The 25,207-nt window shown below is 51.8% G+C and overlaps 1 protein-coding gene across 5 annotated transcripts in view; it reads right to left on the reverse strand.

Moving 5' to 3' along the window:
• Positions 1 to 25,207, reverse strand: part of MRTFA (myocardin related transcription factor A) — a 62,082-nt gene that overhangs the window by 6,650 nt on the left and 30,225 nt on the right. For 3 of the 5 annotated variants that reach the window (XM_082666901.1, XM_082666897.1, XM_082666898.1), the window contains 7 exons: positions 11,904 to 11,959; positions 9,165 to 9,240; positions 8,084 to 8,245; positions 4,394 to 4,569; positions 3,772 to 3,903; positions 1,340 to 1,593; positions 946 to 1,117 (listed from right to left, as the gene is read on the reverse strand). In XM_082666901.1, coding sequence (XP_082523027.1) covers positions 946 to 1,117; positions 1,340 to 1,593; positions 3,772 to 3,903; positions 4,394 to 4,569; positions 8,084 to 8,245; positions 9,165 to 9,240; positions 11,904 to 11,959 — 1,028 coding nt within the window. The remainder of the gene's footprint in view (positions 1 to 945; positions 1,118 to 1,339; positions 1,594 to 3,771; positions 3,904 to 4,393; positions 4,570 to 8,083; positions 8,246 to 9,164; positions 9,241 to 11,903; positions 11,960 to 25,207) is intronic. The other 2 variants (XM_082666900.1, XM_082666899.1) reach the window with 2 other exon arrangements.

Here is a 25,207-nt window from a genome sequence, read left to right on the forward strand (position 1 = left end):
CTGACCCTCCCACAGCCCTGGGGGGCGAGACGTGCATCTGCCAGGCTGGCCCCCTCCTCCTCGCCGTCCTCACACCGGGGGCATGGTGCCTTGTGCTCGATAAATACTTGATTGGATTTTACAGATGAGAAAACGGAGCTCATGAAAGTGAAATAACTTCTTCAGGATCACACAGCTGGTGATGGGCAGAGCTAGGGGTTAGAGCCGGGTCTGAGGGACTCTGAGGCCTGTGTCCAGCTCCCCGCAAAAGGGCTGCACCTTGCTAGGATCCCTGTCATGACTGAGGAGGGAGCAGACTGGTTCAGAGGACAAACTCTCCAGGGAGAATGTGATCCACTCCCCTTTCTGATCAGGGCAAAGAAAACAGGCCAGGCCTGGGGCGTCTCCCGCCCTTCAAAGCCCAGGGCACGAGTGTAGCCTGTGGCCCAAGTGTGGGCTGCTCTCTCCCAGGCCAACACAGCACTTGTAGAGCAGATTCAGGACAGTAGCCGGCCGCATGGAAAGGGTGGGTGCTGTAGTGGAGCCCGGAGTCTGAACCCTGGCTGTACTGCCGGCCGGACCCATGACCTCAGGCAAACCTCTCTATCCCTCGACGCCTCTGCTTGCTCATCCTTAAGCCGGGGTAACACTCCCCGTTTCTCACACTGCACTGTAGAGGCTGAGGAAAACGAGAGGTGTACAAGTGCTCCGTAAGCCCTGCGGCCCTTGACAGATACTGGCTGGCGTCGTTAATGACGATGACCACGATGACAAGGCTAATGCCACGGATGACCAGGGCCTCAGAGCAGGTTCCAGGTGCCTCTGCTGGAGCTCTGCTCTGCCTCCTGCAGCCGTGGTCCTGGGCCAGCCGCCTCCCCTGCCTGAGACCGAGCACCTGACCGCCCCCACGAGAGGCCAGGCTGGCGACGGCACAAGGCCTCCAGGGGGAAGCGTGCAACCACTTACCTTCATGTCGTCCAGGTTGGCAGGCAGGGCCCCAGGCTTGCCAGTCAACGAGGTGCTGTTCTGACGTACCAGCCCACTGGGCCCAGGGGCGCCCGAGCCGGAGCTGCTGCTGGTAGCGGAAAGGCTGCGCGTCAGGGGGGCCCCACCGCTTCCCAGAGCCTCCCCTGCTGGCCTGAGAGGAAGAAAGGACAGGAATGAGCCCCTGCCAGGTCTCGCCCTAGGCCTCTGCGGGCCGGGTGGAGAGGAGCAAGGGGCAAGGGCCCCGCCCACAGAGCACTCCCGCAGGACCAGGACCAAAGGGTCCTTCATGTCAGGGCTGCCCGCATCTGGCCGTACGGTGCCTGTGGGCGGGGGGTGGGGGTGGGGGCGCGTGGCGGGGGCAGGCCGGGCCTACTTGGGCGGGGCGGGCAGGATGGTCTGGTAGTTGTAGTGCTGCTGCTGCTGCTGATTGAGGATCTGGAGCTGCAGGAAGAGCTGCTGCTGCTGCAGGATCCTGGCGTAGGAGGAGTCCATGGGGGGCGCCCCCTTGTCCTGCTTCTGGTCCGGGGGGATGTACTGGTGATACTTGAGCTTCTTCACCTTCGGCTTCAGCTCCTTGGCCTTCTTGCTGCGCTGCGACTTCTCACTGGCAGACTTGGGTTGGCTTTGCTGCGGGCACAGGAGACACAGAGGGCGCTGTCAGGGGCAGCCGAGTGGCTTCCGGAAAGGCCCCACCGCCCACCCTGCCCTGTCCACGCCCCCTGCCGGATGGCACCCCTCTCAAAGCAGAGGCCGCCTCAGTGCCCGGGAGTGTCCAGGGAGGGGGCGAGGGCTGATGGGGGGTGGGGCTTGTGACTGGCTCTGCTCTTAAAGAGCTTCTAGCCCCAGTGCACAGGCCAGGCAGCCTCCCTGTGACCCTGAGCACAGAGTGAACAGGACGACGAGGTGAAAAGAGCTGTACTACGGAGCTCGCGCAGCCCACACTGGGCGCTTTACAAAAGCCGCGTCACACAGACCTGCAAAAACCCTGCCTCCCCAGGAACCCGCCCGTCGACTCGAAAGGGAAGAAAGAGGCTCAGGGAAGCCACGCGCTCGAGGCCGCACAGTGACTGGGACCTCGCTGCGCGAAGGAGCTGGGATCCGAACCCTGGACTCCAGAAGCTCACGTCCATTCACTGATGGGGCGGCCAGCACACAGGGAGGCCGTCTCCCGGGTGAGAAGGGTGGAGGCGGTGTGGGCAAGAGTGAGCAGGGCGCTGAGTGCTGGGAAAGGAGCGAGGAGGGCCTCGCGGCTTCTGAGCAGAGAACGGCAGGCGGAAGGGTGGAGACTCGATGCGGGGCTCAGCTGGGGTCTGACCAGGGCGCCGTAGGCACTGACGGGATGTGGAAGGAGGTGACTGACTAGAGGGAGAAGGGACAACAGCGCGTGTGGCAGCCGAGCGGCTACAAGGTCACGGTTTTGAACTTCGGCAACAGCGTGTGACAACGGTGGCCCCTTCGCAGAAGTCGGGAAGAGGTGCCGGTTGGCCAGGGTAGGGAGAGTGGAGGAGAAGGCGCGGGGCTGCTGGGACCGGAGAGCACCTGAGAGGAGGGAGAGGGGTCCGCTGAGAGGCCCCGGCAAGGCTGAGGGTGCGAGAAAGAGGCCGAGGGCAGCCCAGGAGCACCCCACTGAAAGGGAAGAAGACGGGGAGCCCAGGGAAAGCCACCAGAGAGAGGAGTGCGACCTGAGGCAGGTCTGAGGCAGCTGGGGGCTCAGCTTGGAGAAGAGCCCGTGGTGGGGCTGGGGAGTGGGGACAGAGGCCGAGGCACTACCGGGAAAGAGGAAGTTAGATAAACACACATACACTGTTCTCGCAAACGGGGAGTGGGCAAAGGAAGGCACCAGTCGTGTGACGAGGAGCAGGTCTGAGGGAGGAATTTGGGGGGAAAACCTCAGACATCTGCAGCCAATCAGGAACAGACTGCAGAGGCAAGGGAGGTGCCGGCTGCTGGGGGAGTGGCTGGGAGCCAGCAGAGCGCCAGGGCACCGCTGACCAGGAGGAGCAGGCCTGGGGCAGGGGCGCCACACGGGAGGGCCGCGGAGACCCCGCCAACCACCTGGGAGTGCCCGGAGGCACAGGGAGGCTTCGCTAAGGCTGTGAGCCGCAGCAGAGGAACGTGGGCGGCCAGAGGCTCCAGGCCAGGGCCAGGGCCTGTGTGGCGGGACTGGAGAATCAGTCAAGATGGGAAGCAAGCCGAGCGGGAAGAGAGGGCACCTGCCCAGCAGGCGTGGAGCACAGGCTGGATGGAGGGCGGCAGTCAGGGCCAAGGTCCCAGAGGCCGAGGGAGAAAGCTCGGCTGGGCGGGGAGGACCGGACAGCGGCTCCTCATGCTGCTGAACTTAACCTCAGCGTCCAGCACCGTGTTCCCACACAAAGGTCCCCATGGGCGTCTCATGGGGTTGACGGTAAATGCCGTCCCTTCAGGTATCTTAGGTCAGGCCTTGGAGGAAGAGAGTGACAACAAACACCCGGCACGGCTGGCTGGGTGACCTCAGGCCCATCACCTCACTTCTCGGTTCTGTCATAGCCTCACGAGGCTCCGAGTGGACAGAGGGGACGTGTGGGCGTGTCTTCCTGGGGCGGGCAGGAGTGAGAGCCTGGCCCGCTGTGCTCAGTGAGCGGTGGCTGTGGCTGTGACGGCCAGCGTGCGTGGAGGGAACAGGAGATCTCCCAGAGCACTGTGGTGACCTCGGCTGGTCCCGGACCAGATGGAGAAGAGAGCCAGCCCCACTCCACACTGGGACGGAGTCACGGCAGGACTCAGAGGGGAACGGAGAGGAGAGGGTGGTCAGCTAGAGGTCTGCACCTTAATGAGTGTGGGGAGGGGCTTGGCGGTGGCGACCGTGGTTCCGTTGGCGAGGCTGGGCGGCGGAAGAGGCTGCTCCGCCAGGAAGACTGTTTCTCCAGACTCTGGGCCCACGGGGAGTTGAGACACGACCTGGGAGAGAAGAGGGGAAGTGAGGACACGCCCACCCCTTCTCGTGGCCCTGGAAGCTGCGCCATCTCCAGGCTTCAGCCGGTGGTGCATCCCTGCCCTACCCTGCCCAGAGGTGGGTGGCTGTCACCCCCTCGGACGCCATCACCGTTAGGGGGCAAATGAAGGGCAAAGACGAGAGGGATGAAAAGAGCAGCCTCCAGGGTGGCGAGGGGAGAGGGAACTAGAGAAGGGGAAGACAGAGGGTGGTGAAATGTTACGGAACTGAACACACTCAGGAGAAGTGGCTGTTCTGAATGAGCAGACATGGGGGCAGCAGGGAGGCCTCTGACTCTAACTGCAAGGCTGCCCAGCCGGCGTCCTCCAGAGGGCCCACCGCCGCACCTTCTGGCTTCCCCGTCCCACCTGGCCCAAGCCAGGGACCTCATCCTGGGCCACTGCAGTAGGTCTGGGGCCCCTGAGCAGGGGAAGCACCCGTAGTGGACAAGCTCACCTGAGTGGGGGACACAGAGGTGGCACTGGGCAGTGGCTCGCTGACTCGGGCTTCCAGGGGAGACGGCACCGAGCCCTGGGACTCATGGCTGGCAGGCTGCTCAGGAGATAAGGCATCGCTGCTGTCCTCGTCAAAGGAAGAGCTGTCTGCTACTTTCGGGTAGTTCACCTGGCCCACTGAAAGCCAAGGCCAGGGTGAGACTCCTCCAGCAAACGGGAAGAGGCTGTCCCAGCAAGGCGCCTGCCCTGCGGCCCCACGGCCCCAGCAAGCAGCAGGAGAAGGAGGCCAGCAGCCGACCTGCCTCCTGTGTCCAAAAGAGCTCAAGGAAAGCTTGTCATCACGACCCGAAACAAAGGCCAGGAAGAGTCAGTCCCACCAGGTCATCAGAGCACTCCCCTCGGTGGGGAAAGGCCTGATGGTTAACCCCTTGCTTTTAACTCCGCCCTGCGTTCAGTCTTCCAAGTCAGGGTCTGCCCTCCCGCCCCACAGCCTGCCACCTCCTGTTTCCCTGCTGTTGAAGGCACTTTATTCCCATCCTGTGGCTGCACAAAACTCTCCTCTTCTCCCAGAGGCTCACGGACCCTGCGATCAGGGATGGAAGGAGTTTGGGTAACAGCTGTGCAGGTGCAGCTCCTCCCCTGGGCTGCCCGACTCCCCGAAGACCAGGAGGAACAGACAGAAGAGGCTCGCGGAGAAGGGCCGCCTGCTTGCACAGGTGAAGCAGATCAGTGGAAGGACAGCGACCTCCCTTCAGCAGCCAGTGACTCCCAGAGACCCACGTCCTGGGGGCAGGCCTGTGCTCCTGGGCAGGGACCAGGCTGGGTGGGAGAGGCGGGAGAAGCAGGGACCCGGCGTGGGAATCCCAGATGCAGAGAGAAGGAAAGAAGGGGATGGGACAGGCAGGGTACTTCAAAAGACTCCTGTCACAACCCTGCCGCCAGCCCGGTCAGGGGAGAAGTTCTGCACCGGCACTGTCCACACAGGGGGAATGAGGCAGCGGCGCAGAGGTGAGCCGGCGGCCATGCCGGGGACGCAGCTGCGGCGGGAAGACCACAGATGAGGAACACTCTCCCTGCAGACCCTCCCCTGCTCCAGGGCCGTGCCCCGAGGCCCTCTGCCCCTAGGACCCAGCAGGACGCCCCTGAGCTTGTCCCCCACCCCCCACCCGCCCTCCCAGGGGCCCGCAAGGAGCACGGAGAGGATGCAGCTCGCTGACAGTGGGTCACGCTAGGTCTAGGTGCCCTCCCACAGTCTCCTGCTCCCAGAGAGGGGACCTGTCATGGCACAGCAGCCACAGGACAATGGGACTCAGGACGGAGGAGCTGCGGGTCCACCCCGGCCTCAGCCCAGCCTGAGGAAGCTGCTGGCCACGCTGCAGCGGCCCCAGGGCCGTCAGGCCAGGTCACTGAGGGGCCCACCCCTCTCTCCTGCAGCCAGGGCAGCCCGGATGGGGCCCTGCCCGGCCGGAGTTCACGGGCCAGGCACCCTGGAGCCCAGCCGCTGCTCTGCTCATGGGAAAAGTGGATGCTGAGGGGAGGCTGGCCATGACTCCGACGACCAGCTGGCGGCGCGTGTGTGAGCAGGTGGCCGCAGGTGTGTGGTGCAGTCTGGGAGACGGAGGCCTTCTGCGAAGCCCCTCCCATCCCGGTGCACACCCCGCTCTGCCTCCCCCTCCATCCCCCACCTCCTCAGCCTCTCCCCTGACTCCTTCCTCTCAGCCCTAAACCTCCTCCTTGACCACTATGTCCCTCTCTCCTCTCCACTCTCTTCCTGAACAGACGGACCATGTGTGCTGTCACCACTGCCTTGCCTCCTGCTCACTCCTTGGCCTGTACGCTCACTGCCGGCGAATGCTCCTCTCTCCCCAGTCACCAGTGATGACCTCGTTCCAAACTAAGCTACTTCCCGGGCCTCAAACAAGCCGTATTCTGCCAGGGCTCCAGGCCACACTGCCCCCGCTGTCCCCTCTGCCTGGAATGTCCCTCTGCACCCTCTCTACTTGGCAAACTGACTCGATCTCCAGGTGGGCCCGAAACGTGTCGTCAGCCCCACCGCCATCCGCGTCCCTGAGAGAAGCCCATCTCGGACGGGCTCTCGCTGCCCCTGCCACACACCACTGTCCTACACTGTCCACGACAGAGCCGCCAGCTGGTCTGTAATGAATGTCACTGCAAACAGCAGCAGCCCTTCCCCGAGTCTCCCTGGGCGCCCAGGACTGTGCCGGGCCCTTCACAGCCATCGTCACCTGGGAGCCTGCAAACTGTCCCCAACGGCAGGTGGCTTGGCTACGACTTTACAGGGCCCTGGTCTTTCTAAGTACGTGGTGCCACACGTGCCTGGGAGCTAGACTCGGAAATCACTTGTGCACACGGCAGCCTTCTCCCGTCAGACTGAGCTCTCTGAGGGCAGCCGCAGCGTATTCTGTTCGTCTCTGTAACGGCAGGACTCACATAGGCCTGGGGCGTGGCTGACTGTCAGCAAACATTTACCAGACGGGCTGGCTGCAGAGTCCAGAACTGACCTTGGCCCAAACGCTGTCGTGGAATCTGGTGAACGTCTGGGCAGGAAAACACTAACACAAGGTGAAGTGAATGCCAGGGCAAAGCAGGGAGTTAAAGGGGAAGAGGGCAGTCAGGGCACCTCCTCTGCGGGTGCAGATGAGGTCCCAGAAACCGGTCTCCTCTGAGCCAGGGCTCGGGCCCAACGTGGCTGCTTCGGGCCTACTCCTGTGCCCTCCCCTGCCCTGCCCAAAGACCTAGCTCACTCCTACGTGAGAGCACCTGAGCCTCCTGAAGGCACGGCCGCTCCCCGGGGGCAGGTCTCAGGCCTGCGGCAGCCAAAGAAACATGTCTGTACCAGCAGTTACCAAAGTCTGAGGGAATCATGTGTGCACACCTGCCCGTGGCACACGAGGCCCTGCACGTCCTGGACTCTGTGGCCTCCCCCTCACGTCTCGACACCCGCTTCCAGCTCCACGTGCAGGCTGCTCCTTCTGCCTGCTGCACATGCTTTCATTCCTACTCACCCTGCACCCCCACCTGGGCCTCAGCTCTTCTGACGCCGACGCCCGCTGTCGGGGCCGGGGGGGCGGCCTCCATCACCCCCATCTGGGCCTCAGCTCCTCTGACGCTGATGCCCGCTGTCGGGGCCGGGGGGGCGGCCTCCATCTCACTCTCACCTGTTTCCTTGCCTGTATCTGCTCCTGGGCTTGAGCTCCGTAAGGACGAGGGGCTTGGTCTGCCTTGTGGGGCTGTGGCCCTAGCACCCTGCTTGGATCAATCGACATTTACTGACTGAACTATCTGAGGAGAGTGCCAGCCTCCAAGAACAGATTTCACTAATGAAAAGAAACTGCAGGCACAGTTTCAAGGTCCCAGCGTCTCCATGTGCTCACACACACCACCCCGGACACCTACCTACCTTCTCTGGGAAAGAGGGACAAGCCCCTGTGCTCACAGAGATGGGAAGTGGACAGAGGCCTCTCTGTCACTGACGCAGTTATTTTGGCACGGCGCTGATCTGTGAGGCCACTGGCGCTGTCCCAGGCTCATAGGACCCGTTTATCAGGCTCTCATACTCTGTACCTCGGCTCCCCCAAGGCTAAGCAGGAAGTCAGGGAGCAAGCGGTCCAGAGCCCATGCCCTCTGCGCCCCGCCTTCAAGTCCACACGTGGTGGCCGGGCCTCCTCACCAATGATGGCTTCCTTCAGGCTAGACTCCACAGGCAGGATGTTCTTCTCCACCAGCTCCATGGGGCCAGGCCTCTGCGCAATCTTCTCGTTGAGGTCATCGGCCAGCCTGGCTCTCTTCAGCTTCAGCTGCTTGGCCTGCAGGGAAGGCTCAGCCGAGGTCTCTGCCCGTGGGAGAGAATGGAGCGCAGGAGGATATAGGAGTGAGGTGGTTCTGCCCTGGGAACTGCAGAGCAGCTCCCCTTCCCTCTGGGGAAGGAGCAGAGACCATGAGAACGTAAATCAAGTGCCAGGCGGAGTACGGTGGCCCGGCCTGAAGTTTCACAAGGACAGAAGAAGGGGCCCCCGCTGTGGACAGTGTGTGGTCACGCGCAACAGTGGTCACTAGGCACAGGCTGGCCCAGACGACTCTCTGAGCTGGAGCTAGAGCTGAAAGAGCACCAGGCAATGGGTGGTGTCTCCTCTCCCTCAAGCTCGCTGCATTATGGGGACAATCCACCTCCCTGCTCTGGGCCTCAGGGTCTTCCTCTGCAAAGTGTGGGGTTCAGTCTAGGAAAGTCTTCTTCCAACCCCAAAGTGGTTTCAAAACCAAACAAAAAGTGAATAGATTCAAGCCAAAACCTTTCCTTCCCTAGAATGAGGAAAGAAGTGTGTGCGGGCAGGTGGAGTACGTCTGGGATGATCTTGCTTGTACTTCACAGGTGCTCCTGTAAATACTGAGTGAGTGAATGAATGGATGGATGGATAGATGAAGGAATGAATGAAAACAGAAAGTAAACACATTTAAGAACAGCGTTGGAGGAAAGGATTTCATACCGAGGTTTTATGAGATCCAGGGCCACGACATGGCCATAGAAAAAGGGAAGCCACCCCAAGAGAATGTGACTGTGCTCCTTTGGGAATTCCCAAAAGCCAGGGGTGGTTGCCCACAGCACTGCTGTTTTAACTGCGTTAAGGCTCTGGCTTACACTGTCAACTGAAACAGGAGTGATGAAAAAGAGGGACGACAAAACGTGGGTGGTGCAGGGGTGAAAACAGTGAGAATGAGGGTTTAGATGAAGAAGCATTTCCAATCTAACACACCTTCCAATATGTGCATCCTGACCAGCTCCGATCTCTCCGGCCGGGAACGAATCTTCCGCTTCAGGTAGTCCTCTGTCTATAGAAAAAACACACCAAGCAGCTCTCAGATCCAGGTCACAAGCTTATGGCATGAACAGGACCAAAAAGCAGCCGTGCCTTTAGTGGGTCACCTCTGCAGCCACCACAACCTCAGCCTGGAGACTGCAGGGTCCTGAGGCCTGGAAGGACGCGTCCATTTTCAGCACACCTGCCAAGGGCTTCATCCATCTGTCAAGACCATTTGTCGCTCTGAGGCTGGACTACTAATATATTTTTTAATCTATTACTTTTTAAAAAAAAAATCAATTTATTTATTTTATTTTTGTCTGCATGGGGTCTTTGTTGATGTACGCTGGCTTTCTCTAGTTGCGGCGAGCAGGGGCTACTCTTCTTTGCGGTGCGCAGGCTTTTCATTGCAGTGGCTTCTCTTGTTGCGGAGCACGGGCTCTAGGTGCACGGGCTTCAGTAGTTGTGGCACGTGGGCTCAGTAGTTGGGGCTTGCAGGCTCTAAAGCACAGGCTCAGTAGTTGTGGTGCACGGGCTTAGTAGCTCCACAGCATGTGGGATCTTCCCGGACCAGGGCTCGAACCCATGTCCCCTGCACTGGCAGGTGGATTCTTAACCACTGCGCCACCAGGGAAGTCCTAATCTATTACTATCATATGTTATGTTCATCAAAGAAAATTCAGAAAATTAGAAAGTAAAACAACAATAAAAATTTTTAATCATCCACCGTTAGTATTTGGGGATATTTGTTTCTAATCATTCTTCCATGCAAAAGATAAGTTTAATTTTGCAAAGCTATAATCATACTGAATATAATTTTATACCTTATTTCAAAAAAACTTGGCACTGCCTGGTACCATGAGCATTTTCCATGCACTCTGAATGGCTGCTGAGTACTAATTTTGATACGTGGTGTCATAGCTCTAGTTCCTTAACGTCTCATGTCCTCATTTCTGCACTTCTGAGACGCCAAGCAAATTAAACCATTCCCTCAACAGTCTCAGAGCCAGCCCACTGCCCGGCGCTCACATTATAATGTATATATGACCCCGGATTTGTCTGACTCTAGAGCCTGTGCTCTTAACCTTTGCACCAGAATTTTACAAACCATAGGTCAAGACCATTAGTGGGTCAGGACCAGCACAGAATAGGGTAGGATAGGACAAGACAGGACAGGACAAGACAGAGCAGAGTAGGGTAGAGTAGAATTGAATAGAAAATAAAGTATCAGAGCATACTGCATGCCTGCAGCAAGGTAAAGACTTGCTCCTTGGACTGGCCTTGGTGCTCTGACTGGTCAGCTCTGTGCCAGCCCCAGGGTGGTGCTGAGCTCTCCAGGAGATGGCTTACAGTGGCCGCGGGTTCAGAGCCTATCACCCGTCTGCAGTGGGCAGAAGTACTGCCATGACTGCCAGAGAAGATGGCAGAACAGGTGTCATACGCTGCAGGTCTTCACAGACAGCAGAGGGAGGCATACGGTACTGATGAAGAAAACACCTGGAGTCCACACCCCAAGGTTTAAATCCCAGTAAGTTGCCACTTACTAGCTGGACAAGTTAGTTAACCTCTCTTAACTGCATCTATTAAGATAAAGATAATAACACCTAATTCATAAGAGCTGATGTGAACATAAACAAGAAAAGGGTATAATTTCACACATAAAAGTACTCAGTAAACTAGTAGCTGTACTAATTAGTTCGTATTTACTCCTTGCCTTGGAGAAGCAGGCCAGGAAATGGTGCCAAGTCTTAAGACTGGGTTGAGGGCACAGGCAATGACATTCCTTTTCTCTCTGCTGTATTCTCTCATCCTCCCAGGCACTGAAACAGTGCAGCTGGTCACTCCTTTGGTTCCCAGGACCTGTGGCCTCATTCTTCCCACTCACTCTAAGAATTAATCATAATTTTCCTTAGAAATTTGTTAAAAATAAAATAAAGACAGAAGATAGTAAGATAAATCTCGGAGGTAAATATTTCAGTCTCTGAAAGAGCTGTGGGTCTTAGGGAGCCCCGGCCTATGATCCTCCATCTGGGGAAGCTCTCTTCCCTTGTCTTTTACATAAAAGAGAAAAGTGAAGGGGCTGAGAGGGGGAAGCATGTTCTGGCGAATTCCCCATCTCCGCCCACACTGGGCAGCAGAATATCCCCTGAGGCCCCCGAGGGAACTGAAACCGAGGGGGACAGGGCAACAAGCCAGGTGCTGCAGTGTGAACCTGAGCTCAGAGGGACCCAGCTTCTGCTTCCATGGCCTCAAGTGGACCCTGGCTGCTCAGGGGCACACGGAGACCAGTAAGGTTTCCATGCCCATTCTGGAGAGGTGTGGGCAGTGTGGCCAGACAGGAGGGACCACCACTCAGCAAGCTTTTCCGTGGCTGGTGGTCGTGTCCTAACAGCTACAAAAGGCTAAGTGGAATTAAAGATGGGAAAATACTAGTGGTCTCCAAACCAAAAGAAGGGAGGTGACCATTACATACCCTTGAACGTACTAAAGGAAGAAACTCATTGTGATCATGGCCCATATCATCACACTGGGAGACGCTCGGGTGGGGATGAAGCAGAAAAGCCAGAGCTTTCTATTTAGAACCATAAGGCCAGGGCTGACCCTGGAGGCAACGCTAGACTGGAAGGAAGATGACAGCAGCACAACAGGCTCTGAAAATGCTCTTAGGAATCCTTGGGAAGCAAGGTGCCTTACCCTGGCCCGCTCCAAGCTCCTTCTCTGCTCATGAAATGCAGCTGGACTTTTCAAAGCTGTTGGGAGAAGAATGATAAAAGAATTACTTTATAGTGAAGCATCATGTCTACTGCTACAATTTACAGTGGAGAAGGTATCTTAAATTCAGGTTAATTTTAGCAGTACTATTAATATCAGCTGAAGTGAAGAAGAAAACGGCACCTGAGTAAGCACATATCTTTATGGTTCAGCTACCCCATCAAAACAATTCTGGTTACTTTGTTCCTAATGGGAACAGTCACTGCCTAAGCTTGGGCTCTGTAAGGTGCACCCAGGGAACCTAACTTTAATATAATCCTTATGGAGCAGTCAACTCTCCAAGAATGCCCACTGGGCCTCCCTTTACCCTCGGGGAGACCGGGACACAGAGCAGAGCTGCAAGTTGGGTCCACCCACTTTCCTTCTCCAACCTCATCAGGAATCGCAAAGTGACCGAACTGTTTGAATGAGGCAGTTAAACCAAAAAGACATTGCATCTATTTGGGTGCCATTTCCTTCTTCGGTTCAGCTGGTATTAATAGTTCTGCTAAAATTAACTTGAATTTCATCTTGAAGGACTAAAAGAACTTCACCATGATTGGCTGGTTAACCTTGGTGCACACAACCAGCAGCTGACCAGAGGCTCACTGTGTCCCCATCACGGACCCGGCTCTTTTCTGGGGCTACCACCACATGGCCACAGCTCGCAACTCAGCAAAGCACACCGAGGGTGGGGAGACCAAAGCAGGACCCTCTACAAATGCAGCGCTGTGAAGAGAGTCTGTGTCAAAAACTCAGCAGATAACGAGTTGGGACACCCTGAGGATGAGAGGGGAAAAGGCCTGACTCACTTCAAGTTGGGAACAACAGCAGTAAGAGAGAAATTCATAAGATCGTGGTCAGTTTCACTTCTGCTGCCCTAGAATTTCAGAGCAGCTGTGAAACTGTGTGTGCAGATAACTTTTGCTGGGCTGCTGGCTGTGGTAGGAGTGCAGGGGTAAGGAGACGCTAAAAGTAGCCAGAGCACAGATACGACCCTATCCTGCCTGGGCCTTTGCGCTTCCTCCCCCCATCCCACCCCCAGGGGCTGGGCCTCAGGAGCAGCAGTCCCCAAAGAAAGCTCCAAATGTCACTGCAGTACTTCTTTTTTTCTCTTTTTTTTTCCCCCTAATATTAAAGTAAAAAAGAAACCCATTTTAAAAGATCAGTTGGAAGTACCCTATCTTCTAACGGCAGGGGGAGCGCTAGATTTAACAAATAATCTCTGAGGAAAACCAGCACAGGCTCCCTCTCCAAGCTACCAGAGCATTCCAAAGCATGACCCAGGCCATCCCAGCTCTAATCTGAAGGTCTTGGCATCTCAGTGGGTAAGCAGACAGCCCCTGCACCTGCTTCTACTGAGTAAGGCTGATTCAACTCCAAAATCAGCCTCCAAAAGTCCTGATATGCAGAGTGTGATGGACCAGCAGGGAATAAACACACAACCTTGCTCTAGGAGCGCTTATCACATGGATGAGACGAGAAGCACTAAGAATCAAAGCAAAACTCAGTGTCCGCCCCCCACCCCCAGCTGCCTTTCTGCCTTAGTTTTCTCCACAGCTCATCACCGCCTGACACCCTGGATGGTCATACTGCATCTCTCTGTATTCACTGCCAGCCTCCTACCACTACAATAAGCTCCTCTGGGCACGGCAGGGGGTTTGTCTACTTCTTTCTGACAGTACCCCCGCCATGGAGAGCACATAAGTCATTCAATGAATTAATGAATATTCTATAAGGAACGGATACAAAGTGTACACTGGTGACAGGAAAACTAGAGGATCCTATGAGCTCTAAACTTTCATTTGTACAGCCAGAATTAGGCTCTCATCTTGGTTCAAAACTTCACAGAAGTCCCAGATATAAAAGCAAGACATGTGCATGCCTGTCCTGGGTTCCACCAGTTACCGCTGGTGTGACACGGGGAATGACTGCTTTCCAGGTCTCATTTTCTTCTTCTGTCAAGTCCGCCCACCTCCCAGAGCTCCTGTGACAACCGAAGGAGAGTGAAAGGGCTCTGCAGCCAGTGGTGCCCTCACCAACACATTTAGGGTGCTGCTGTCATCACGTGCAGTGATTTGGTTGAAACAGGGGTTAGATTCCCACACGGGCCAGCTAGTTCCTACACCACGGTCACAGATAATCTGGCTAAACACCAGTCAGCGTGCAACGACCTACACTGGCTATCCTAAGGGGTAAGGCACAGATCCAGCTTCTGGGAAAACAACTCACAAAGCGCAGAATTTCTTGATGGAAGGGGAGTGTAACATTTTCATGTACAACGAGGATGTTGCACCATGAGTGGGGATAAGTGACAGGTGAACTGGCTGTACTGTACGTGACTTCCTGCTTTCCACTGGGTTAAGGAAATTTTTGCATAATAGCGAGGATGCCTACCTTCTGTGGTGGGCATGGTTCTAAATACTTTAAAATGTTACCTAATTGAATACTCCTATTGATTCCATGTGATGTGTAATATTTCACTGTACAGATGAGGACAGGCTCAGAAAGGGTAGGAAAGGCAGCAAGTGGCAGAATAGGATCATAACCTAATTCTCTCTCACCCTTAAGTCAGAGTTCTTTCCCTCCTCTGGGTTGGCTCCTTAACTTCTTCAAAAAGTGGAGAAGAATGACCCCACTGGATGGGAGGCAAGGAGGCCTCAATGACCTGCAATGCTTAGATGTAGGGCTGAGGGCAGGTCATGTGGAAAGGCCAGCTCGACCACAGTCCTGAGCACAAACATGTGTAAGGAAGGCTCAGAAGAGGGGTGCAAAGTACACAAAGCAGGTACACAAAGCCACGGTTTCAAACCTGGGGCTCACCATGGAGCTTAAGGTGCAGCCTTCAGCACTGATACTAGGAGACGAGCCTGGAGGTGGATGAGAAGACCAGAGCAGTTCACCAGCTGCTCAGAGCTTGGGCAAAAGAACCAGAAATGAAGCCCAAGAAAAGAATTCAAAACAATAATTACTGATTCCAAAAGACTGTTTCACTTTATAACAACAACATTGTAATTGAATCCTCTTAACAACCATGAGGTAGGCACCACTATTCCAATTCTATACGTGAGGAAACTAACACTGCAGTAACCTGTGAGGTCACTCACCGAGTGGCGGACCCCAACCCAGGTCCAGCTCTGTCTCTCTTTCTCCCTTTGTGACAAGTGTGTAGGCTTCTATCAGCCCTTGAAGAGCCCACTCACTTTGTGCTGCTCTCTCCCCACGTCTAATTCTGCTCCGTGACAGCAAGTTCAGCGATTTCAAGAGCCACTTCCAACATGTGAAAGGAAGAGGGAGCAATGACCAGGTGTCTTGTACGGGCTTCAGTCAGGACTCCTGGAAGGCGCTTCCCAGGCCCATCTGGGGAAGCCTGGAGCTGGGGCAGCCAGTGCTCTCGGTAGGTCGGGGTTTGGGGTGGAAAGGCACTCCTATACATGTCTGGCCAGCTCTGTTAAAAGCTGCAGCCGGGGAGGGTAACCTAGTGAAGAGATTAGGGGTGATAAAGGTAAGCCCTGAGCTTTCTTGATGTAGAAGCAGGTGGCAATGTATAGTCAAAGTCACAAGCTTCCACGCTAAGGGAATGAGACACAAGGAAGTACAGCAACGCAGAAAATAATTTAAAAGTTTAGGCCTCTACTAGCTGTGGAAAATCCCCAAAGGCTCGAAGCTAACCCATAGACACGTGTCTGAGTAGGAGGGCGGCATTCACCTTGGACGCGCACGCCCTCTCTCGCTGCCTTAATGCTTTGCCAGAGGAGCCAGGGCACTGCTCACTCGGAAATTTTATTTTCCCAGAAACTCCTAGAAGGCAGTCTCTGAAAGAGAAGCCCCGCCAAACCAATGCAAACCCAAGAACTGTGCACGTTGTTTATGAGAATATACATTTTTGGTGTCAGAGGGCACCAAAACTTGATCCTCTACTCCCACCCTCCGGGAGCTGGTTTCCTGGAACACTTGCGCGGCTTTGCGTGAACACAGGGGGGTGTGCAAACAGGTGCTCAAACGAAAAATAACCAAGCCCCCCCCCCCCACGGAAATCAAATGAACACAAGTGGCTAAGAGGTGTGGTGCTCTTAGTCACAGTTTCGGTTCTAGATGTGGGCCCCGCCCCTGGCTGCCTCTAACCCCCGATTTAACACTGTTCCCTCTCTCCAGCGCCCATCTTCTTTCTCCCCTTACACATTTGCTACCTTAATTAAGTGAGGTCATTTGTGAACTAAAAAGAGAAAAACTGTTTCAATTTCCTTTTTCAAAACACACTGCCATCCACTTCCAGGGGGAGTTCGGTGCTGTGCTGGGTGTGATCTGATCAGACGGAGCGCTGTGATCTGATCTAGCACCGAAGCGCGAACATAAGGAGCCTTAAAAACCAACCTAGCGGGGCTTCCCTGGTGGCGCAGTGGTTAAGAATCCGCCTGCCAATGCAGGGGACACGGGTTTGAATCCTGGTCCGGGAAGATCCCACATGCCGCGGAGCGGCTGGGCCCGTGAGCCACAATTACTGAGCCTGCGTTCTAGAGCCCGTGCTCCACAACAAGAGAAGCCCGCGCACCACAATGAAGAGCAGCCCCCGCTCGCCACAACTAGAGAAAGCCTGCGCGCAGCAACAAAGACCCAAGGCAGCCAATAAATAAATAAATAAATAAAAAGAGAGTAACTTAAAAAAAAAAACAAAAACAAAACCAACCTAGCACATGAATGTAGCACTTTCCCATCACCAGCCCCAAATTTAGTTCAACATGTAGGCAAGTGAAAGCCTCCTAGGAGCCACAAAGCAGTTCTGGAAATGCATCTCAGCAAGAAGGATAGCAACAAACCACAGATATTCATTTTCTCATCATTATCATTAAGGAATATTTATTAGGTGCCTGGGTCTCAATGTCACTTTATTAGGTGCTGACATAGTAAAAATGATCGTTCCCATACTATGCTAGAATTAAGCTCACGGCCAATTCTGTATTCAGAGGAACTCAAAGGCTATAAACACAGGACAGCTAACAGAGATCAACAGACTGCCATGGGCTAAGGAGACCTTCTTCCAGGCAAGCCTGCTGGATTTCTCTGTTCACTGTAGAAGCAGCAGGCATACGCACAGTGCATCTCTGGGGGCTGTGTCTGTGTGTGGTAACAAACATACTTAACAACTCAGGTGGGAAATCAGAACTACGTCCATTCATCCATCTATCTAATAAATAATTCTTAAGCAACTGCTGTGCTAGTTACTGAGGACAAGCATGTACAGGATGGAGTCCCAGCCCTCAAAGGCAGCTCAGGGTCCGGTCAGGGAAAAAGACAAATAATTACAATACAAGATGGAAGCATAGTTGTAGAGGTAACTTAAAGTGCTATGTAAGACGGAAGAGGCAAAATTCTGCCTGAGGAAAGTGTGTGTGAACTGTCTGGGTAGATTTTACAGAGAAAACCCAAATGAATGGAATAGAAACACCACAGGCAGACAAGGAAGGTCATCTAAGAGCGTGACAAGTTCTAGGGACTACAAGTGGTCTGATGTGGTGGGACCAGGGTGTTCACGTGGGGATCATGAGGCTTGGGGGGCCGGGGGCAGGGCCTGCATCTGGGGAGCCGGGGAAGACATGTTCTCTGTTCTTCCCAATAAGTACAAATAAACACTCTGGACCTTACATAAATAGGTTCTGAAAGGTGGAGGGAAGGTGGCAGACTGGCTAGGGACCTTGGAACCCAAAGAATGACACAGTGGCGAGTCCCCCGAGTTTCCTTTTTGCCTTACATCCCAGACTTGGAGCTGAAGAAGCTGGCAACCTGGAAATGCCAATGGAAGCGGACAAAAAAGCCCCAACAAAACCTACTCTCGCTAGCCACAGGACCAGGAAAAGGGCAGCCTAGCAAGAGAAAAAACTTAAGACAGTAATCATTCTACTCCAGACAGACAGCACGGTGAAAGCCCCACCCTCAACAGGAAAGGCCAAGTGGGAGGCTAGACTTTCACCCTTACGAGGCTGTAATGAAGCACCCCAACACCCCTGCCAGGTGGTGTCAAAGAAGGCCAAGTAGGAGGCTGCCCCCAGCCCAAGGAATAAGTGGAGACCAAATGGGGAGCCTGGACTTACACTCCCTCTAGCAGTAAGGAGATTCCCCCCCTCCCCCCGCTGAGGTGGTGTCACGGGGAGGACTGGTGAGGTGTCAGGACTTTCACCATTACAAGGTCACCTCCACCCACAAAGAAGTTTAACATCGTGTCATCCAAGCCCTGGAAGGAGAGGAAAAAGACGGGTTGGAAGAGTACTTAAAACTTCCCAAATTTGGGGCTTCCCTGGTGGCGCAGTGGTTGAGAGTCCACCTGCCGATGCAGGGGACACGGGTTCGTGCCCCGGTCCGGGAAGATCCCACATGCCGCGGAGCGGCTAGGCCCATAAGCCATGGCCGCTGAGCCAGCACGTCCGGAGCCTGTGCTCCGCAACGAGAGAGGCCACGACAGTGAGAGGCCCACATAACGCAAAAAAAAAAAAAAAAAAAAAAACTTCCCAAATTTGGCAAGAGACATAAGTCTTCAGAGACTGAAGAAGCTGAGCAAACCCCAAACAAGTTAAACCCAAAGCAGTTCACCCCAGGATACAACAGAATTAAACTTTTGAAAACTAAAAACACAGAAAAACACTTGAAAGCAGCCAGAGGAGAAACAATTTGAACGACAAAAGATTTCTCATCAGAAACCATGGAGGCCAGAGTTACCACATTAACCAGGCGAGTGACATGATCAGAACCACATGGAGGGGTGGGGAGTTATTTCTAACTTGATGTTTTATGTTAAAAAATGGAATGAAGACGTGGCACATATACACAATGGAATATTACTCAGCCATAGAAAGAAACGAAACTGAGCTATTTGTAGTGAGGTGGATGGACCTAGAGTCCGTCATACAGAGTGAAGTAAGTCAGAAAGAGAAAAAAATACCGTATGCTAACACATATGTATGGAATCTAAAAAAAAAAAATGGTTCTGAAGAACCTAGGGGCGGGACAGGAATAGAGACGCAGGCCTACTAGAGAATGGACTTGAGGACATGGGGAGGGGGAAGTGTAAGCTAGGACGAAGTGAGAGAGTGGCATGGACATACATACACTACCGAATGTAAAATAGATAGCTAGTGGGAAGCAGCTGCATAGCACAGGGAGATCAGCTCGGTGCTTTGTGACCACCTAGAAGGGTGGGATAGGGAGGGTGGGAGGGAGGGAGACATAAGAGGGAAGAGATATGGGGATATATGTATAACTGATTCACTTTGTTATAAAACAGAAACTAACACACCATTGTAAAACAATTATACTCCAATAAAGATGTTTAAAAAAAAATTAAATGAGCAGAAACATACCTGGTAATTGGTATATATTCATTTCACCACTCATGTCTGCACTCACATGGCTCCCCCCTCTTCCCTGCACCCCCTTTTAACTTTGAATTTTTTTTTGAAACCTACAAAAACACTGAAAGAGCAAGTAGTTAATGACCCTATAACTCTGACCTAGATTCACCAGTTATCTTTTAGCCATATTTGTTTTCTCTCTCTCCTGTGCACACATGCACATACACACAATTTTGTTTATTTAATCACTTGGAAGTGAGTTGCAGACACAGTTGTCCCTTGGTATCTGCAGGTGACTGGCTCCTGGATGCCCCACGGACACCAAAATCCATGTACCAAAATCTTGTATAAGGATGTTCAAGTTCCTTATACAAAATGGCGTAGCATTTGCATATAACCTATGCACATTCTCCCATATACTTTAAATCATCTCTAGATTACTTATAATCCCTAATACAATGTGATTGCTATGTAAATAATTTCCAGTACGTGGCAAATGCAAGTTTTGCTTTTGGGAACTTTCTGGAATTTTTTTCCCCAAATATTTTCCATCTGCGGTTGGTTGAACCCACATATTTAGAACCTGTGGATACGAAACCTGCAGATACAGAGGGATGACTATCAATCACATTTCATCCCTAAATTCTTCAATATGCATTTCCTAAGAAGAAAGACATTCTCTTATCTAACTAAAATATCTTTATCACACCTCAGAAAATTAATATTAATCCAATAATATAATCGAATTTGCAGTCCATGTTGGAATTTCCTCAATTGCCCGTCAAATGTCTTATAGCGGTTTGGATTTTCCCCCTTAATCCAAGATGTAATCAAGAATCATGCACTACATTTCATAGTTGTCTCCTCGGTCACATTTTGAAACAATACTCCTGCCTTTTGCACTTTTCCTGACACTGACTTAAGTATACAAACCGGCTTGTTTTGTGGAAAGAATGTCCTATATTCTGAATTTGGCTGTTTCCTCGTGATTAGATTTAGGTTAAACATTTTTGGCAGGAAGACTACATAGCTGATGTGTACTTCTTAACATCAGGAGGCACACACAGTACCATGCTGCCCAACCACTGACAGTGCTGAAAGCATGAAAGGTGACACCAGATCTCTCCATCCTAAAGGTAGCATTTCCCCTTTTGTAATTAATACATAATCTGTGGGGTAACATTTTGAGGCCTTGTGAAAATCCTGTTCCCTAAGCACTGCTTACCTAATGGTTTTAGCATCTACTGATGATACCTGCCTGAAATCAAGTATTACATTGGGAATTGCAAAAGAGTAAGAATTGCATTTTTACAAGATCACTCTAGTAGAGATCAAGAGGCCATTCAGAAGAATAAAATGGAGTGACCGGGTAAATGGTTGTACCATTAACACTCCCAGAGAGGGGATACAGAAGGAGTAGGCCTGGGACAGGGTGGGACAGATGGTGTTTAGTTTGGGACATGCTGAATATGAGCTAATTGTGTGACATCCTATCAAGAGATGTGCAAGTGGTATGTATGTGTACTTGCATGTGTGTATATATGTACATATGCTTATACGTGTATGTGTGTGCACACGGCATCATCTAGGGATAATGTAATATATGTTATGTTGAGACAGAAGAAAATACTTCCCAGGATGAATCTTAGGAGACTCTCAGAATTTAAGCATAGGTGACGGACAGAGCCCAGCAAAAGAACCTGAGAAGGCTCATGGGGGTGGGAGAAGGCTATAAAGATATAGAGACTCGGCTTCAAGAAAAAGGGTGTAGGTAGAAAGAGAGAGATGTTAATAGTGGGCAGGTCAGATAAAATATGGCTTGCAAAGTTTCCAGAGGATTACTCATGCTTAGGACACAGCCAGAGGTCTCGGAGCTATGCTGGTGAGTTGGTGGAGATGGGGACCAATCACAAGAGGCAGAGGAGTAAGAGTGAGGGTGGGGTCCAGAGGTGTGTGTCCCCTAAGGGGTTAAGACCGCTAACTGTTGGTTACTCACTCCCAACAAGTATTAATTGAGAGCCCACATGTCCGTTGGTGCTGGGATATCCTTGTTCTTCCCTAGTGAAGAACGATGCATCAGACAAACACCTAACACAGTAGGAGGTGGTGCATGCTCTGAAGAACTATAAAGCAGGGTATGGGCGATAGAGGGTGACAGGGCAGGACTTTACACGCAGTGGTCAGGGAAAGACTTTCTAATGTGATGTTTGAGCCAAGACCTGGAGGAAAGGAATGAGCCCTGCAGGCAAGGAGAAGAGCAAGTGCAAAGGCCCTGGGTGGGAACCTGCCCGAGAGACAGAGCGACCTCAAGCAGGACAGGCTGGCAGAGCAGAGTGAGCAAAGAGGAGAGTGGGAAGAGATGCTGTAAGAGGGGGAGCCGCAGAGGGCCCTGCAGGACTTTGGACTTTACCCTGTTCTCAAGTAGAAATAGAGGGAATGAAACAGGGAGAAGAAATAAAGCAGGATTGTGCCTGTCAACCGTGCTGTTGACAAAAAGGCTCCTGAGGGTAACGTAAATAAAAAGATCTGCTGCAAATGGTTTCCTTGTTTTCCCCCTGCTGTTTGCACAGCATGCTGGGAATTACCTTACTTGAGCTTCTTAGTACCTGCTATTTCCTACACTTTATAAAGGAGAACTGACTTGCCTGGGATCACATCCTACTTAACGGCAGGACAAAGGCCTCTGGTTCTTCTGATTCTAAAATTCAGATCTTTTAATTTATGTATATTTCAGCATAAGCCAGGTAGGAGGAGGAGTGGGAGTGGGTCAGAGAAAAGATACTTCTCTGATCAAGCATCTTTAAAAAAAAAAAATGATAGTTACAAAAAAATAACAAACAGTGATTTTAATCTGATCTTTTACATTTTGCTTTCTTCTCCTCGCTATTCCTCTGCAAAGAAATGCTGCCTTGTCATTTGCTCCAATATTGGCAATGGTTCTGAAGGGAGGGAGGGAAGGGAAGAAGGGAGGATTTCAGATATAACCTCAGAAAATGTCAAGGGGTACACATTTTCCCATCCCTTTTCCCATCAACCCTCTCTCAAAGGGGTCAACATAGCAGAAGAGGGAGTCACCATATAATCAAACTCCTTCCAAAGTTAACTGAGTCTTGCCACATCCCGTGGCCCTAGCACAGAAGTTTGTCACACAGCTCCAGGAAGTTCATTAACTCCGCCAAACTGACCACAGACATGGTGCAAGGCCATATGAGAGGCAGGCAAGGCAGGCTTTTCCCAGCATTGGAGGCAAGGGGTCATAAGCTGTCTGTACTCAATCATTTTATACGCAGCAGCCTCAACTGTCTTAGAAATTCATCAACTCTTGAATCACGTGGATAGGACTATCCTGTACTTCAGAACTCCTGGCGGGAAGACAGTAACAATATTCTACGCCGTCACTAAAAATGAAAAGGGGAAGGATGCCAGCAGCCCTTGGTCCAGTGTTTCTCCGAGTGTGGTTCCAGAACCACACTTGCATTAGAAAGTCTCTGGAGGGCAAGAATCTCTATGTAATGCAGAGATCCCAGAGCTTCAAGAATTTCAATCTTTAGTCAGCTCTTCAAGGAGGCTGGTGCCAATAAAATTTGAAAACCATTGTTTCCCTAGTCCAAAAGGCAGGGGAAAGGTGACACTGCAGATGAGAAAGTAAGAATTTTTATTTGCTCATTCTCCACCACCAGGGGCTAAGTGACTAAAAAGTACACCTAGTTAAGGACTTGATAATTTTTCGGAACAGCTAACTCAAAATTGCAACTCTGATGCCTGTGTAGGTGTCCACAAATTGGTAGAGTTTAGTCTCCTGAGCTCCTTTCAGGACCACTGCTTCGAGGTGCAAAGTATGTATTTCTGAGAGTCAGAGGATCAGGGCTTTTTGCCATCTTCCTCACACCCTGGCGAGGGCCTCATTCAGCTGGGATGGATTCCACACCCTGCTGTTTGTATTCGGGCCTGGCAACACACTCAGTGGAAGGCAGCTACAGAAATGTAGTCCTTGGTCTTAGCACACAGCCGGTGAGGAGCACAGAGGTTGGCTGTGTCACTGATGTGTAAGGGTTTACAACAGCATTAGGGGAATGATTTTTCTTGGGATTCCACATCCAGGCAGAGGAGGGGCCCTTAACCTGGGACACACTATACCAGCTTTAGAGTATCTATGAATCCCTGGAAACTGTGTGCTGAATTTTGGGTACTTGCTTGGGCAACTGTCTAGTGAGAGGATGTGTAAGATTTTCCAAGGAGCATCAATGGCACACACACACACACAAAATCAAGAACCTCTGATTTAACTAAGCGTTATTAGGACAGAAGTGAAAAGATGCCCATGGCCTTCAAGCCAGCAGACAAGAGCAGCAACTTGGAAGCAATTTTAATAGAGGGTTTAAAAACGATGGAGCCACTCTCACATACAACCCCTCCCCACTAACTTTCTCCTTTCCCCACCAACTGTAGTTCCTGATCTAACACTGTTTTCAATTTTAATATTTACAAAGTTGAAATTTTGAAAGTACATCAAGCTATCATCACGAATTCCTCTGTCAATAAGAATCATTAGACCGTGACTTTCAGGAATTAGCATGGGGTTCAGAGCCAGAAGACCTGGAGTGGATCTACCTCTGTCTTTTAGTGGTACTGTGACCTTGGGCAAGTCACATGACCCCTCTGAGCCTCAGTATTCTCATCGGCAAAATGGCAATTATATAATTTGCCGTGATGACTCCTAGCATCAAAGTGAAAGTGCTCTGCCATCTGCTAGAAGCTCTGGTTAATAAGCGTTTGGCACTGTTACTGTTTTAACTTTTTCTTCTGTGCCATCCTCCTTCTGAAGAGAACAGCGTGGGTGTGGAGTCAAATGCTGAGAGCTAACTGGGGATGACTTCCATTTTTTGTCTTTCTGTTTTTATCTGTCATACCAAAATGCCTGCAAAAATAACCTGCAATTGTTGACCATTAACCAAAGAGTTGTGTCAACAGTCCAGGGACTGGCCATGACAACGAAAACCAGAACTAAGTTCATGTGAATCAAAGAAAGAGCTTGGGTGATGGGGTATGGGGAAGGGACCATGCACTCTGGGGCAAGCACGGGTCCAAACTGACAGGCAGAAAACGTGCTTCATCCATATCCTGTTTTGGCACTTGGGCTGTCACCCCCACCCAAACCATCAGGGAAGCCAACTACCAGGAATGAATGTTAAAAATGGAGACTCAAGGATGCTAATCTTTTCCTTTATAGAAGTGCAAGCTGCTCCAGAATCTTCAACCTTGACCCACTGATGGTGAAAGAGACTCAAGACTGGGACAAAAAAGTCACAGCACAATCCTGCATGGCATGAATATCAACAGGTACAGTGAATTCCAAAAGGCTAAAATATCAGGGGTCTAATATTTTGAATTTGGCCTTCCAAGTTTCTCTTTGACATGTATGCCAGCCATGTTTGTATCCGCCTTTCACACCATAGCCCAGCCTAATACTCCAGATCAGTCAATTATCATTCCAATATACACTCCTTGCTCAAGCATACACATATACCCCTTTTTGAAGCCCCATAATCAATACACCTAAGTCATCTGTTTAGATACAAGCTCCAAATCACCTTTGCCCTTCTGCAAATAACATCCCACTAGGCTGAAGGATTTTAAATCACTGCCATCATCAGGTATCTATCAGGGCTCCCCTTGAGTACATAATTCTTAAGGATTTTTATCGTTTAAGTAAAATTAGTGCGTAGTTTCAACAAGTGACTTTATTAACTCCTTTACTTCACTTATTATCTTGCAAAGATGTTAGCCTTGGATATCTCAGACATGTTGAGAACTAATTATTAAATGAAAGTGAATACCTATTACACTTTTTAGATATTAAATTGTATCAAGAACCTGTATCAAGAAGATTACTTTTGATGGTCT

Source organism: Grampus griseus (assembly GCF_964374135.1).
Source record: "Grampus griseus genome assembly, chromosome: 11".
Classification (NCBI taxonomy): domain Eukaryota; kingdom Metazoa; phylum Chordata; class Mammalia; order Artiodactyla; family Delphinidae; genus Grampus; species Grampus griseus.